The sequence below is a fragment of the Corylus avellana genome, chromosome ca3, assembly GCF_901000735.1.
Source record: "Corylus avellana chromosome ca3, CavTom2PMs-1.0".
Lineage (NCBI taxonomy): Eukaryota > Viridiplantae > Streptophyta > Magnoliopsida > Fagales > Betulaceae > Corylus > Corylus avellana.
The window spans coordinates 12,903,055-12,918,898 of record NC_081543.1 but is presented as its reverse complement, the minus strand read 5'-3'; the positions used below and the strand labels follow the sequence as shown (position 1 = coordinate 12,918,898).

Genomic DNA, 15,844 nt, shown 5'->3' with positions numbered 1-15,844 from the left:
GTGGTTCAGTCACTTCTAAAAACTTCAAGGCTGTCTTTTAATTTTTCATTCTTTTTCTTTAATTGTATGTTGTCAGGATCTGGACCGCCACAAAAAATCTATTGCACCATGATGTTATATATAGAGATCGAGCTGCTTCTAGGCTCTAGCAGCCATGGCCCATTTCTTTATTTTTCTTTTGCAAAGAAAAAACAAGAAAAGGAAGACCCATATATATCTTTTACTTTTGTACCTCAGACGATAACATGCCCTTTTCATTCTGTATTGTGATTGGAAATTGGAGAAAGTTAAAAAGGTAAAATGAGTCATGAAATCGGCCTGCAATAAAAAGTCACCATGTGGTTCCACACACTAAACCGTGTTAATTAGTAACTTTAACTTGGACAAAGCAATCAGCTTTCGGTGCCCTCCGCAATCCACGCACACTCCTCCTTGACAACTTTCCTCAATTTTCAACACTAATCATATCATCAAACCCAAGACATATATATATATGTAACCCCACGACAAAGAAAAGAAACAGTGCAATATTTCTTATACAAAAATATCCAAAATGCCATTCACCCAACACATATGTAACAAGCTAGCTGCATGCATTTGTCTCTTAGAGTAATTTTAAGTACTCATCTCTTATCCCGCTCTTATATGATTGGATTGCTCATCAATTCTTAGATTGCTAATAATATAGGAACGAGACTGAGAGGTGAATATTTAGAATTACTCCTCTCTCACGTGTAACCTTGCTTGTATTTGCGAAAGAGGTCTTCAGTTTTAGCATTCCTGAATGCACAACACCCTATCAAATATACAGAAATCAAAGCAACCAGAGTAATGAGCAATACAATATCTGCTCTTCTCCATTCCTTCTTCAGATTGGCCAATAATCCAGCTTTGCATGAATCACAGTTGTAGCAAAGTTGGGTCTGCTCGTTGCTCCATTGCAGGCAATCCATGTCGGCTGCTGTGTTAATGGGACTTATCCAGTAGGTTGGATTCACGAATGTGTACCCACATTGGGTCGGTGGCTTACAGCATCCCGACTGTAAAGAAAAAGCATGTAAAAAGGAATAAAAGATAAAGATGAAGAATATTTGGAAAAAGAGGAAAAAAAGAAAAAAAAAAAAGACCAGGGTACGTGGCACATAGCTGAGGAATCTTAGACTTTTAGAAACCCTAGTTTAAGATGGAGGTTATTCTAAGAATACTTTGATTAGATAACAAGGATGTGCCTCGTAGGAAACTTGAAGAAGGAATGCCATTTGAGTTTACTCTCTTAACAAATTTACAAATAATAAATTCACCGAATTTTAAAAATAAATAATGCTATTTAGTAGACTCATGTATAACTACATGCCATTAGAGGTTAAAAAAACAAATAAATAAAGCCCTAATTCAAAGGTTGATTTTTATATATGAGTCTACTAAATAGTATAATTACTCATTCAAAATTATTATTGAACTAATTTCATAAAGAGTAATGTTAATTTAGTAGACTGCTATACAACTACCATACAACTGGAATGGTGTGATAGTAAAAATCAACTTTTAAATCAATAAAAATTTAAAATTATTTTTTTAAAAAAAAATCAATGGTTGATTTTCATGACATCTCAGTTGAATAATAATTATATAACAGTAGACTAAAAAGCATTTATCTTCCGGATAACATACTTTGCCTAGCCAAAAAGAGACAAATAAAAATCGTTTCTTATTCTTCAGCAGCAGCAACATCAATGAGGTTCGTCATTCAGTAGATAATTTTTGTGAACCCAAAAAAGTATATTACACCCAACGAAATAAATCCAGAAACGACATGATCAGGAGCCATTGTTTAACCATGTTCTAAAGACATAGCAAGGGTTATTAGGATTTTTTTTTTTTTTTTTGACATGTCGGCACAATATTTACTTACACAAGAAAAGAAAAGAAAAAAAAAATAGCTTCAATTTTAGAAATTAGTTTACCTGCAAGGGGGTAATATGTGCATTAAAGAAATCCTGAGCCATGCGATAACTCTGGCTCAACTCAGCACACATAGTTGTTGAGCTAAGGCAGTTCCTTATGCGCTCCCACTTGTAAGAACTTTGAACCCTCCGCCGGAGCCAGCCGGAATAGTCATCAAGATGATATTCCAAGTAAGCCCGGCTCGGCTCAAGGTGGCCGGACCCCCTCATGGTGACCATGTAGACGAAAACCACCAGACAGGCAAGCAATATTATAAGAACAAGCATGGCGACCAGGTAAAAAATAAGGAGCCACGGGATCCGCCAAAAAGCTCCGACAAAGCCTGCTAGTGCCACGACCAAGATCAACACCCCAAGTATGATGACCGGCCATTGTAAGATTTTGACGCAAGAGTTGTCCGGTTCTGTGGCCAGCCAGATTCCGGCCCCTATGATCGGTACTGAGAGGAGCATAGCCACGAAGTTGATGGCTCCGATGACATTATTGCTTAGAGCCATCTTTGTTAGAGAATATTGCTTGGGAGGTTTTGTGGGTTCTGTTTGTTGTTCAAAATCTTCTAATTAACATAAGATGAATAGGAAAGAGATATATAGCTGTGGAGAATTTAACTATATAAAGAGCATATCTCGAGCAACAAAAAATACCCTAGTGAAAAAAAATCAACTAGTCTTTACTCCTTTTTCTATCAATTCTCTAACATGTTAGTAAGCCGAATATTATGAGTTCGAATCTTGTTTTCGTCCTTTATTTTCTATTTTAATTTTATATATTGCACGTGTTAGGTCTCTTATACGTGAAAGAGAATATTAAATAGTAAAACTTATTTCTTATCAGTTTAAGCTTTTAAAATAAATATTAATTTAACAAAAAAATATTTATATAATTTGCTACAATAAATAGCAAAATGATTTTACCAATTGTGTTTTGGAGATGCTTTACAGCTTTTGTCATCCAACCCACCACTTCTATGTTCCTTACGTACATTGAGCAGTGAAAAGTTACTTACGCAAGGAAAGACAATTTTTTAGAGGGATAGTGTTATTTGAATAGCTTGCATATGCATTTCTTGTGTACACCTCTCATATGGGTCGTTAATAAAGGGTTTTGTCAAGTTTGGCTCAAAATCAATGGTGTAGATGAGATACATATATGCAAAATATGTGCACAGAAGATGCATTAATAAATTTTTTCCCTTTTTAAAGTGTGTGTTGATTTTTTCAAGGCTAGAGAGTACTTTAGGTGCTACTTTTTGAAAAGGGATGGCTTGTAGGGTATGGGGAGTAACGAGAAAGAAATCAAACTGCTTGCCAGCAACATTTGTATTTGTCGTTGAAAAGTTAGAAGAAAACAATTTTGTACGAATTACGATGCCTTACAACCGGGTTCGGAAAAGCAAAGAGTGGAAAAAACTTGAGAGTTCACTCAATGTGGCTCCAGCGAGTTTCCGATCTTTTAATTGAGCAAGTTTACGGAATGAACAAAACTTTGTTAATTGCACGTCGAGTTGCCACTTTCGCAGGGCTTGGCCACTCTAAGGCTCGGCCTCTCAAGTCTCTTAACTCTTTAGAGAAGGAAGAAAACGTTTTTGAGCAATTTTTACGTTGGTCTCATGCTCTATTTACAAACTTTTTCGAAGGGTCACAATGCTCATCAACCAAGCGCTTTTTAATTAGGCCTATTGATCAGTTGCAACGTGTGTGGCACAGTCGATCGAGTCATCATGACTCAGCTGCATCGTGCAGTCTTGTTGATGAAACATATGTATCGGTCGAACAGGCCCTTAATTTCCCTGCAAAAAACCTTGAATGCCATGTGTCTTAGTCTCGGTCGATTGAACCTATTGTCAAAAAACCTTAACCTGTCGTTTTGGCCATGTTTTTGTTCTCTTTCGTCCTAACTTTATTGAGTACTTCTGTATTTAATTGATCAGGGAGAAATGCTATACAAACTCGTGGTCCACACTCTCAAGTGCACACTTCTTAATGTGGTATTAAAAATTACTATTAGATTTTGGATAAATCATGGATATTTAATATTGAATCTAATAGTAATTTTTAGTGCCGCGTAAATAAGTATACATTTGAGAGTGTAGTAGTGCAAGTATGTGTAGCATTCCTCTTGATCAAGTGATCTTGCTCAAGTGGTAGTAATTTAGGTGTAACCTAGGCTTTGAGGGTCGGAAGGACACATGCATAAGACTTAAATCTGGAAGGCTCTCTTCGGAGTGCACACCGTGTTACCTAGTGTAGCTCGGTGAGTGTATTTTCAAGCTTAAAATTCATCATTTCCCCTCTTAAAATCCTATTTTAAATTACTCTCAACCTTTTTCTATGCATTACTAGGCTCCGGCAGGTCACCATTACTTAGAAAGGTAAACATCGATCCAGGCAAACCCTTGCCTAGAAAGTTGTTGAGTAAGGTTTTACCCTTTTTCGGTTGCTGGTTGGTTGTCCCACAGGGACTACGTACTCCTTGCTCATACTTACTTCTTTCAGGGGCCACTAGGGTTTCTTCCTCTTCTCCTAAGTAGCTTTTGATTATTGTGAATTTTATTCCATAATATTGACATAACAGTTCGAACTAATTATTGAATCAATCATTTAAAAAAAAAATTAATAGTTGATTATGATTGCCACATTAACATTATGTGATAAAAATGTGATTTTAGCATTTCTAAAAAAAAAAATCTCCTCTTGAAAAAATGTTTTTACCGAAAAATTTTCCTTTTTAGTGTATTATCAACTCATATGGTGAGAGTAATATTTGAAAAAGGTGTTACATATGGGGTGTAAAAAAAATCTGTATGAAATATATTTTAAAAGTGTTTTTGAAAAATAGAAAAACTGAGAAATATATTTTTTACGAAAAAGTAAAAAATAACAATTTTAGCTTGTTGGATTTGGCAGCCACTATATATTTGGTTGCTAGGCTGTCAGGCAGTTTGTAGCCACAGCGAGGATGCTATGTACATCTAGTGGCCACGCATAAGCCACTAGGCATTGTCGACAACCCCGCGTACAAGGCTGCCAACCATAATTTGATAGCCACCAGGTGAATCTGACGCCCCACCGCAAGGCTACCAAGCGAGTTTCGCAGCCCCTGCAAAGACTATTAAAAGCATTATTCTTATTGTATTTGAGAAATAAAGTTTTTTCGGTTAAAAAGTTTTTTTTTTTTTTTTTGACAAAAACTTTATTTTTAATCTTTTACAAAAAAATGCGTTTTGACAATTTTTAAGATTTTAAAACCCTTAAAAGTGCTTTCAGGTTTTTTTTTTTAACCAAACGGGTATTTTTCAAACGATCTTTTTAAATGTTAAATGTATTTTTAAACTCCTCAAACGCACACTTAAATAAACCTTATATCAGTTTCAGCAACCATGGGGCATGTAGCCACCATAAGCCACCTAGCCAACTTGAACTATCTTTTAATTTTGTGTTTTGTAATGAGTAATGTTAGAAATCATATTTCATAGCATAACTATTGTACAATGCTAATTTGACGGTTCAAACTAACGTCTAAGATAAGTTATTGTAAAAAAAAAAAAAAAAAAAGAGAAATATTTGGTTTTTATCTTTTGCCAATTTTTTGTTCATCTATGTACAAGAGATGAGTCGGTCTCACATATTCAATGATAAATTTATAAAAAGAATGTACAAGAGATGGGAAAGAGCAAACCTAGTGAGCTTTTCAAATAAAACTAATTTTGAGGAAAAAAGTTCACTTTTCAAATTTGAAGAGCCAGAGTTTTAAAAGAAACAAAATAGCAAACTCTTTATATATTTTTCAACTTTAGTTAAATATTATTTTTTATTAGTTTTAGGTGTAAGATCTAGAGTTGGAAGAAATAAGCATGTTGCGGTTAAGTGGAGAGAGAGTGAGAGGAAATAGAGTAATGCTAGAGGTTATTCTTGTGTCGTTTCAGAAATGATGTGGCTCTAAAAATTACCATTGGACTTATGATTGATAATTATTGAATTTTGATCAAATGATAATTTTAAAGCCACCTCATTTTTTGAGGGACACAAGAGTGATACAAGTTGAGGAAATAACATAAAAAAAAAAAAAGAAAAAAAGAAAAGTAGGTAGTGAATTTTGTCTCTTCAAATGTGGGGAGGTTGAAGGCAAAACTAAAAATAGGGAGAGGAGTAGGGAGTTTGATGAAGTACGTTTTTCTTGTGAATCAGCCCAAATTTGACCGAAAGTGGTATTTAGGGAGCATATTATGAATGCTCTAAGAGATGAATGTATAATACTTCTTAAAAAAAAATAATTAAGAGTTAATAGATAATGCCAGGTCAATATTATAAGATATTTGTGAAATCAAATATAATGTATAGCATTATTTGTTTTATTTAATATATAATAAGCCAACCTCTATACTTGAAAACATAAGTATGTGTTTAGTTATTTTTTGATAATTATTTTGTGTTTTATTTTCTAAAAAGTGTTATATTTTCTTTAAAAAAATTTGTAATTTGTTTTAAAAAGTATATTAGTATTTGGTACTTAGTAGGGAGAGCCACGTCTAAAAATTATAAATTGTTTGAATAATTACGTTTTTGAAAAGCAAAAAAAAATTTCTAAAATTTGGCCAAACATTTTTTTTTTTTGGGTAAGTATTGGCCAAACATTTTCAATTATCAATAAATCAAACAAATATTTTTGAAAAATACCATTTATCCATCTAAAAATGAGAGATATCTTTATCGTTTCTTCTCTTTCCTACTGAAAAGCAATGGCGGCAATAGAAGCTGCACTTTCTATCTTCCCAGTCTACTCTTCTTCTTCTTCTTCCTCTCAATTCCCCTTAACCCATAAACAACTACCCTCCATAAAGCTCCGGGTTTCCAGTTCCTTCCCTTATCTTTTTCGCAGTTTCACTCCTTCTCGTCACACCCTCGTTCTCCACAAACCCACAAGAAGCCCCTGCTTTGAGCTATGCTCTGCGCTGCAGGAGGCTGTGGTAGAAGAAATACAAGAGCAAAGCCAGGAACCAAACCCCAAAAGAAAGCTCTACGTGGTCAATCTTCCCTGGTCTCTCTCTGTTGTGGACATCAAGAACCTCTTTGGCGAATGCGGAACTGTCAAAGACGTTGAGGTTCTTAATATTATTTCAGTTTAATGCAAAATTTAATCACGTGTTTTTACATTTAAGTAAATTTGAGTAATGGGTTTACATATTTTGTAGTTTGGATTATGGATTTTGATTACTTTGTAAATGTAATGGGTTTCCATCATGCGTATTGAAAAAATTAGATAATAAAGCAGAAGGATGGGAAGCACAGAGGCTTTGCGTTCGTGACAATGGCGTCTGCTGAAGAAGCCCAGGCTGTTATTGATAAATTTGATTCTCATGTAAGTTGTTTTGGTTCATCTATATATAATGTTTGATCGAATGTTGTATAGTTTATATGTGTAGATTTCTGAATTAATTTGTTTCCAGTAGAAGCTGTTTTGCCATTTGATTTTTAAAATGTTTGATGTATTTTCTCAAATGTATGTTCATTACTTTGACTTAATGTTGGTTCTTTTCATCTGCTTAAATGACTTTCTGTTAATGGTAACTCTGGAAGTGTGGTTAACACCATAAAGTTTTTTTTTTCTTCTTGGATATATTTGGTTCAATTTTTCAGGTCAATTGCATTTTCTAGGCGAAGTTTTGGGCAATGGGAGGAATACTAATTCCTAAAGAATATGCTCACTTTAACAAATTACTGCCAAAACAAAAAATAAAAAACATAAAAGACAGAAACATAAGTTCAAACCCAAAATTTGGGGTTGCTACATACCTTTTGGCCATTAGAATTTACTCGGGACATTGTCTTTATTAGACCAGTCTTTTAGTTGTTTATTTATCTTTAATTTTTCCCAGTCTTTGTTGGGCCTTCATCTAGTCTTTGTAGTGCTTTTTACTTGAATCAGATTGCCCTGCTCACTGCAGGCTATCATCCCAGCTGCTCATGACCTACAAAATTTAGGAAAAATATGTGACCACCCTCTCATGCTTTCACGCCTTTTGACTTGGAGACTTTGGTTTACAATTTCATGACATTAAGTGTAACAGACTTGGGCTCAAGTTTCCAATTTTTCAACATTAAGTGTAACGACTTAAGGAAGGCGTTAACCACATTTAGGCTATAACTACAAAAGGACTAGTCAAGTTATAGTTAGAGCTCCCTAAAATCACTCATAAAGCCCAATCTCACTTAGTAAAGAACCAATGTAAGACTTAGTAATCATCAGTATCTTTATAATATGTTAGGGAGATTTATACATTAGAGAGTCTTTCAGCAAGATCGTAATATAGCATGGTTGGATACCATTGAACCTAAAAGCTTAAGTTTATGGGCTTAGACCCAACTATGCTATATTAACTACTCCTACTTGTGACTTTTCCAATGTGAGAATCAACCTTTTTATATTCACACGTGTATACTCAATAATATCCTTGTCACGTGTGAGTCCATCATCATATTACTACACTCTCTATCAAATGGAACGTTGTTTCAATCTTATGGGCCGTCTCTAGGATCACTTCTATACTATGTGGATTTGCTTGCTCCATGAACATTTTTCCCTTGCTCTTGGAGCTCTCATCCATGCTTGCACTTTGCACCTTTGTTCCTACCTCAGGAACCCTTATTTGTGTTTGTGTTACCTTACCATATCATACACCACCATCAGCTCTAATACTACTTGTTAGGGAAATTGACATCTTGGGGAGTTTTTTACTAATACCATAATGGAGCATGTGGGATACCGCTCAATCAAGAGCTTAAGCTTATGGGTTTGGGCACAACTATACTATATATACCACTCACTTGTAACATCTTTTCAGTGTCGGACTTAAAATTTTACACTCAGACTCGTATACTCAACATAATCTACCCACCCAATGTAGGACTAATTTTTTGGAGTGTCACAATCTTCCTCACTCAAATCCTTAACGTCCTTGTTAGGGGCCACGTCATGCAGTAACTCAGCGCCACTTGGTGTTATTAGGTTGCTCTAATACCATTTATAACGACCTAGGAAAAACATTTGTCAGCATTGCGCTATCACTCCAAAAAGACTAGTCAAGTTACAATTAGAGCTCCCCATAATCATTTATAAAGCCTAGTCTCACCTAGTTTTTTTTGGATAAGTAATTATGATATAAAAGAGTGCAGAGGGGTGCAACCCACATACACGGGAAGTATAAAAGAGAGCGCCTAAGAGGGAGAAAAATGAAAAAGGAAATTAGAGAAGCTAATCCCTATAGGAGCTAGCCAAGCGGCCGTCCAGGAATATAAAGTAAAGAAGAAAAAATGAGTCAATTCCTCTATAGTCTAAGTGGAGTCCTCAAAGCATCTAGCATTCCTTTCATTCCAAATACATCACATAAGACACAGAGGGATCATCTTCCACACTACCGCGCTTCGAGAACGGTCTCCCGACCACCAGCAATCGAACAAGCCCCTCACCTTGCAAGGCATGACCCAATGCAACCCAAACCGATCAAAAATAGTATGCCAAAGAACACTTGCGATCTCGCAATGGAGAAGAAGATGATCGACTGACTCTTCATTCTTCTTGCACATACAACACCACTTCACTACCACTAGGTTCCTCTTCCGCAGGGTGTCGTGAGTCGAAATTTTGCCTAAGGCCGCGGTCCACCCGAAAAAAGCCACTCGCAAAGGCGCCTTAGTACGCTAAATGCTCTTTCAAGGAAACACCTCATGGTCAATTTTGGACAAGGCCTTGAAGAGAGACTTAACCTCGAACTTGCCTTTCTTAGTCGATGACCATCGAATACGATCCATAGAACCTGTGGATATCTTGCATGAGTACAACCGATCAAAGAAAGAAGAAATCAAATCCATCTCCCAATCCTGTACGGGCCGCACAAAAATGACATTCCACTTGACAACCCCATTCCTCCATATAAAGTTATCCTTCACCCAAGCTTCTTTATGTCTGGCGATGCTGAACAAGGACGGGAAAGCATGCTTCAAAGAGGAGTCCCCACACCAAATATCATGCCAAAAAGGAACTATCGAACCCACCCCCACCTCATAACGAATACCTTTGGCAAAAAAATTCCAACCTTGACGAATGTGCTTCCATAAGCCCACACCATGGGCACCCGAAATCTCCTTTGTGCACCACCCACTATCCTGATCTTCATATTTAGCTTTGATAACCTTATAGCACAGAGCCTCACTCTCGTTCACATATCTCCGAAGCCATTTACCCAGGAGAGCTTGATTAAACTGATGCAACTTACGAATGCCCAGCCCACCGTACCGAAGGGGACGACAGACTTGATTCCAATTTACAAGATGCAGCTTAGGCTCGTCTCCCATCCCTCCCCATAAGAAATCTCTTTGAACTTTCTCAAGTCTTTTAGTTACACTCATAGGAATCGAAAACAGAGACAAAAAGTAAGTTGGAAGATTAGAGAGCGTACTCTTAATGAGAGTTAAGCGACCTCCTTTAGAGAGATACATTCTCTTCCAACCTGCCATCTGACGCTCCATTTTTTCAATCACATCATTCCACACAACCTTATCTTTATACGCCGCCCCAAGAGGGAGACCCAAATACTTCATAGGCAAATCGGCAACACTACACCCAAGGATATTAGCTAAAACCCCTATGTTTTCCACCTCACCAATAGCCACAATTTTAGACTTTCCAAGATTCACTCTCAAACCCGAAACAGCTTCAAAACATAAGAGAATGAGACACATATACCGGATTTGCTCGATAGAAGCTTTACAAAAAATCAAAGTGTCATCAGCAAATAAAGAGTGAGAGACCACTAACTCTGATAATACCCTATTTCCCACTGAGAAACCAGTCAAAAAGCCTTGGTCAACCGTCACATTCACCATCTTACTCAAAGCCTCCTTTAGTAAGGAACCAATTTGGGACTTAACACTTGAACACCTTTATAATCTATCAACTCAATGTGGGCTATTCATCTTCCCAATGTCGGACTAACTTTTTAGGTTATCACAATCTCTCCTACTCAAATCTCTAGCATCCTCGTCATGATTTATATCAATGTATGACTTAGCACTCATGTTTCCCTTAATAATCCAGCCACTCAATTTGACAATCCACCTAACCAATATGAGATTAACTTTATGGGGTGTCACATTAAGACCTGAGCTTGGAATCAATTTGATGACTGTCTTTAAGTTGTTTATTTATCTTTAATTTTTCCTAGTCTTTATTGGGCCATCATCTTGTCCTTGTAATGCTTTTTACTTGAATCAGATTGCCCTGCTCACTGCAGTCTATCATCCTAGTTGCTCATGGCCTATAAATTTGGGAAAATAATGTCATCATCCCTTCGTGTTTTTGTTTTTTTTTTTGACATTGAAACTCTGGATTGCAATTTGATGACACTAAGACCTGAGCTTGGGAGCCATGGCCGGGTTGGGCTGACCATGGACCCAACCACAGGAGTGGCAGTGTAGCATTAATCATTGCTGGACGGTTATGCCCAACCATGGTTGGGTCATGCCTAGCCATGTTTGGTCTGTTACCTTGGCACAACTGGGTTGTTACCCAGCCACAGCTGTAGCACTCAGTCATAGATAGCTGGTCGGTCATGCCTATTCTTGGGTGGGCTGTCACCTAGTCGTAGTCGTGGCTTGGTTTGTGGCCAGCCATGGCATCCTTTTTCTATCTTCTTCTTTCTTTTTTATTTTATTTTATTTTTTTATTTTTTAATTTTAAATTTTAAATTTTTTTTATTAAATTGATGTAAGGGATGCAATTATATTTTTATGTCATTTCCGTTATTTATTTGATGGAAAGGTTGACGAAGATATCAGCTTTAAAGTATCTGAAACGTCTTAATGTCTTAATGTCATCAAATAAAAAACTGGGATATCAATGTCAAAAAAGGGTGAAGGCACGAGGAGAAATTAACATAATTTCCCAAAAATAATGTTAAGAAGTTTTATACTTCTGAAGATTTAGTGTGGAATGATTGAGATAGTTAAAGGACATTGTTACATTGATGTTGCACATGTACTGATCAGTTTGAACACCTTGCAGTAGTTGGCCATATCAATGTTTTTCATTTTTTCTTTTGGCATTGTTGGGGGATTTCTTTTTTTAATATTCTCTGTACAAGAACTTAAATGAGTTAGTCAATGGTTAAATTAAATGTTGAGGTCTTTAAATCATATTTGCCAATATCCAACATTCTTGGAGTTAATGCTCATCAAGACTGAAACTGAGTTAATTACAATGTTTCCCATCCAATTTTACTTGCATCTGGGAACATATGTTGATACTCAAGCTTTTCTGGTGCAGGAAATATCGGGCCGGGCAATAAGGATAGAGTTTGCAAAGAGATTCAAGAAACCTTCTCCTCCACGTCCAGAAGGCCCCCCTGCTGGAGAGACACGCCATAAGCTTTATGTGTCAAATCTTGCTTGGAAAGCAAGATCTACCCATCTCAGAGAATTTGTCTCTGAAAATTTCAAACCAGTTTCAGCCAGGGTTGTCTTTGATGCTCCTTTGGGGAGATCTGCTGGTTATGGCTTTGTTTCTTTTGCTACAAGGGAGGAGGCAGAGGCTGTGATTTCTGCTTTAGATGGGAAGGTAAAAAAAAAAGTTATCTTGTTGGCTTTCCTTTTATGTCGATCTTGGATGATACATTCCTTTAACAGGGTTAATAGTTTGTGGTTTGTTTGGTTAATTGGGTAATATTAATTCGTACTGTGCCTTTGTGGTTTATACCCATACAAAATAATTTTTACCCTAACTTTCTTTTTAGCACTTTGGGTGTATGTAAGTCCCAAAGGATTTTATTCCTACGTTGGTTGGGTTTGGGACTTCTTACTGGTTGTTGCACTGGTTGGGCCTTTTTACCTACAAGCTTAAACTTTTAGGTTGGATGCTTGAATGTAATATTAAAGCCCAGTTTCTTTACTCTTGGAGTCATGTGCCAAGATGGATTGTCTTTGTTTTTGGTTTCATTTGAGCTATCAGGCTATTTATCCCTGTTTCTATTTCAGTTGATCGAATGTGAGATGGGTGATTCAGGAATCCCAAATTGCTATGGGTGGGTTTAGATAGTGGTTGGGCCTCTCCACCAACAAACTTAAGTTTATAGTTTGCATGCCTCAACAGCATGTTTATGCCTGTGGGAGTGGGGAACTTGCTTCTGTATTTCTAGTGCCTTCAATGCTTCCAACTTCAGTTGTCCATTCACTAATTAAAAGCTCCTCTTTTCTTTTCTTTTTTTTTTTTTTTTTTTTTTCAGTAAGAGAGAGCAAAGTTTTATTTTGAAACACATAGATTAATGCAGCAGTATCCATTCATCTTTAACAGGTGATATCTGTAACAGTCATTTCCCAAGTTTGTTTTTTTCCAAAGTTGAATTCTTTTGGTGACTGAGATTCTTAAATTGGTTTAGTAGCTCTGTTAGAAACAATAGCAATCAGAAATTTGATAAGATTGGGGAATTATGGAGCTTAGAGAGGGTCCATTGTAGAACTTGTACTTCTCAGTGATGTACGTTTATTAAATATGAGTTTTTAAGTTTATAATTGAAGTTATTTAAAAAGTTGATATTCATTATACCGTCTATGAATTAATAACTGGTTTGAAAGGGATTCTAATTACTAATTTATGCCTACTTTTAACCATCATGGTGCCTGATTTGTGTGCACTTGACTCCATCTCATCTTTCAGTTGGGGACATAGGTTTTGTTTTCTTGCTTTCCTATCTGTGCTTGCTTCCATGTACACATTCTCCCGTTGCATGGGAAAACTGTGTTGAAGAGAACTCCCAAGTCTGTTGACTATGCCTGCTGGGCTAAATGAGTATGTGGGAGAGGGTAGGGTAGGGAGGGTCAACAATTTTATTGTCCACATATCCATGTATTCGTGTTCATCGTAAATAACACAGACATGCTTACACTCAGCTTTGTTGGTTCCCTTTTGCATCCATAAACAAAGTCAGAGCCTAGAGAGGGACATTGGTAGAATTTGTACTTCTCAGTGATGGAGGTTTATCAACTTTATGTTTGAAGTAATAACGTTTTTGTTAGGGTCTATGGATTAGTGTCTGGTTTGTAGAGGGTTCCCATTACTAATATATGCTGAGTTGTAAACATAATGGTGCTTGAGAGAGAGAGAGAGAGAGAGATTTTATTTGTCGTCTCACCATATATATATTTTCCTGCTGAGTTATCTTCCCATATACACAAATGCACACAGCCCCCCACAAACTCACACTACGCTACCTGGCCACCCTCCCCAGCTCATGAATATCTTTGCATGTGAGCCTGGAATTCTAGCCAGTGTCAGTTAGATATGTCAGATGGTATTGTATGCAATCATGTCTGATTGAGGAGAAATAAATGATTCTTTCATTACTCTTTTTGCAGGAACTGATGGGCAGACCACTTCGTCTGAAATTCAGTCAAACAACTGACGATGAAGCTGGAAGTGAAAAGGAAGAAGGCACCCAAACAAATGACGATGAAGCCGGAAGTGAAAAGGAAGAAGACTTATCCGAGGTTCAACAGGAGCTGTAGTTCCATTGCCATTCTTTGGTAATCTTGTTCCTCAGTTGCTGATTAAGAGTAATCTGGTAGAAGTTGGAATTTTTTTACCTCAACTGCCATGAAACTGATGGAAGTCTTCCCTTCTGGCTGTAAATTTTTGCATTCGTTATTCTTTTCCTTTCTAATTTTATGAGTACTGTAGACTCTCAGCTACTTTTTTCTCATGCATTTTCTTGAATCTTGATTATGTAATGCTGCTGATATACGTGTTAGCTGTCTTTCAGATTTACAGGTTGAAATTTATTCTGTGTATTATGATTGCTCGAAGAAATCCCTTTTCTGGCGTTACATATTGATATCATTCTTTTGAGTAACTTTTGCTTGCATGATTTTTTATGCCTTTCCCACTCTCTTTTGCACATAATACTTCCTGAATTTTCACTGTGCCCTGAACTGTGCATTTAAAATGCTGTTGAGGCTCATGCTTCCAATCCTCAAATATTGTCTCTTTTTTAAAACTTGTATCCGTCATTCATTTTTCATTTCAATTAAATGATCTACGTATCGGGTTTCACTTGCATTTCATGAACATCAGGTTGCCAACGGTTATAATTTTTCATCTTTCATTGCGTTATGGATCGAACTTGTTGCCATATCTTCTCTAAGTTAATATCATTAGAACAAAAGGTACACAAGATGGTTTGGTTTGTTCTACCAGATCAGTTTTCTCAGCTGATGATGGTGAGATTATTGATCTAATTTTTTCTTTGGCTTTTCTTTCCCTTCCTTAGTTCCTTCCCTGCCGACGTGTAATATATATTATTTTCCTATATATATATATATATATATATGTTTGACTCGTATTAAAATTAGGTTTAACTCCTTATTCATATTTTGACTCTCGAGATAAGAAATTTTGGTTCCGTTTTTGTACACATGGATTTATGTAGAACCCCATTAAATTGGATAATCACATATGATCATATTTTTGTTGCCTTGTTAATATTTCTCCACCTTATATGTGAGTATTAATAACTTTTAGGTGGTGGTTGAGCGTCCAGGCTATAATATGGGTATGTGGTACTGTGTAGTTGGAATGATGTAACCTATTATAAATGTGTGTTTGGTTTTTTATTCTCTTCTCGAGAATTTCTTGGTTATAGAAAAAATGTTGATATTTAATTTTATTTCTTTTTTCATAAAAATGTTGGAATTAAATTCAAACCATTAAAAAAAAAATTTTTAAAAAAATCTCCTGTATTTTTCTTCATAGCACCTAAGCCAAATCCAGATGTGCTGCTTTGTTAGAATCGGAATTTCTTTGAAATTTGTGTCTAAATTCCCTGAAAAGGCGT

The 15,844-nt window shown here is 36.3% G+C and overlaps 2 protein-coding genes across 2 annotated transcripts; one reads left to right on the top strand and one right to left on the bottom strand.

Moving 5' to 3' along the window:
• Positions 1-474: 474 nt before the first annotated feature.
• On the bottom strand, positions 475-2,596 carry LOC132175841 (protein TORNADO 2-like). The gene is made up of 2 exons (XM_059587906.1): positions 1,965-2,596; positions 475-1,040 (listed from the first exon to the last, which is right to left on the bottom strand). The coding sequence occupies exons 1-2, from the start codon at positions 2,460-2,462 to the stop codon at positions 729-731; spliced, it is 810 nt and encodes a 269-aa protein (XP_059443889.1). The 5' UTR covers positions 2,463-2,596; the 3' UTR covers positions 475-728.
• A 4,076-nt stretch (positions 2,597-6,672) lies between these two features.
• Positions 6,673-14,810, top strand: LOC132174896 (29 kDa ribonucleoprotein A, chloroplastic). Its single transcript, XM_059586634.1, has 4 exons — positions 6,673-7,066; positions 7,225-7,323; positions 12,286-12,576; positions 14,370-14,810. Exons 1-4 carry the CDS (start codon positions 6,704-6,706, stop codon positions 14,517-14,519), a joined length of 903 nt encoding a protein of 300 aa, XP_059442617.1. The 5' UTR covers positions 6,673-6,703; the 3' UTR covers positions 14,520-14,810.
• Positions 14,811-15,844: the final 1,034 nt, after the last annotated feature.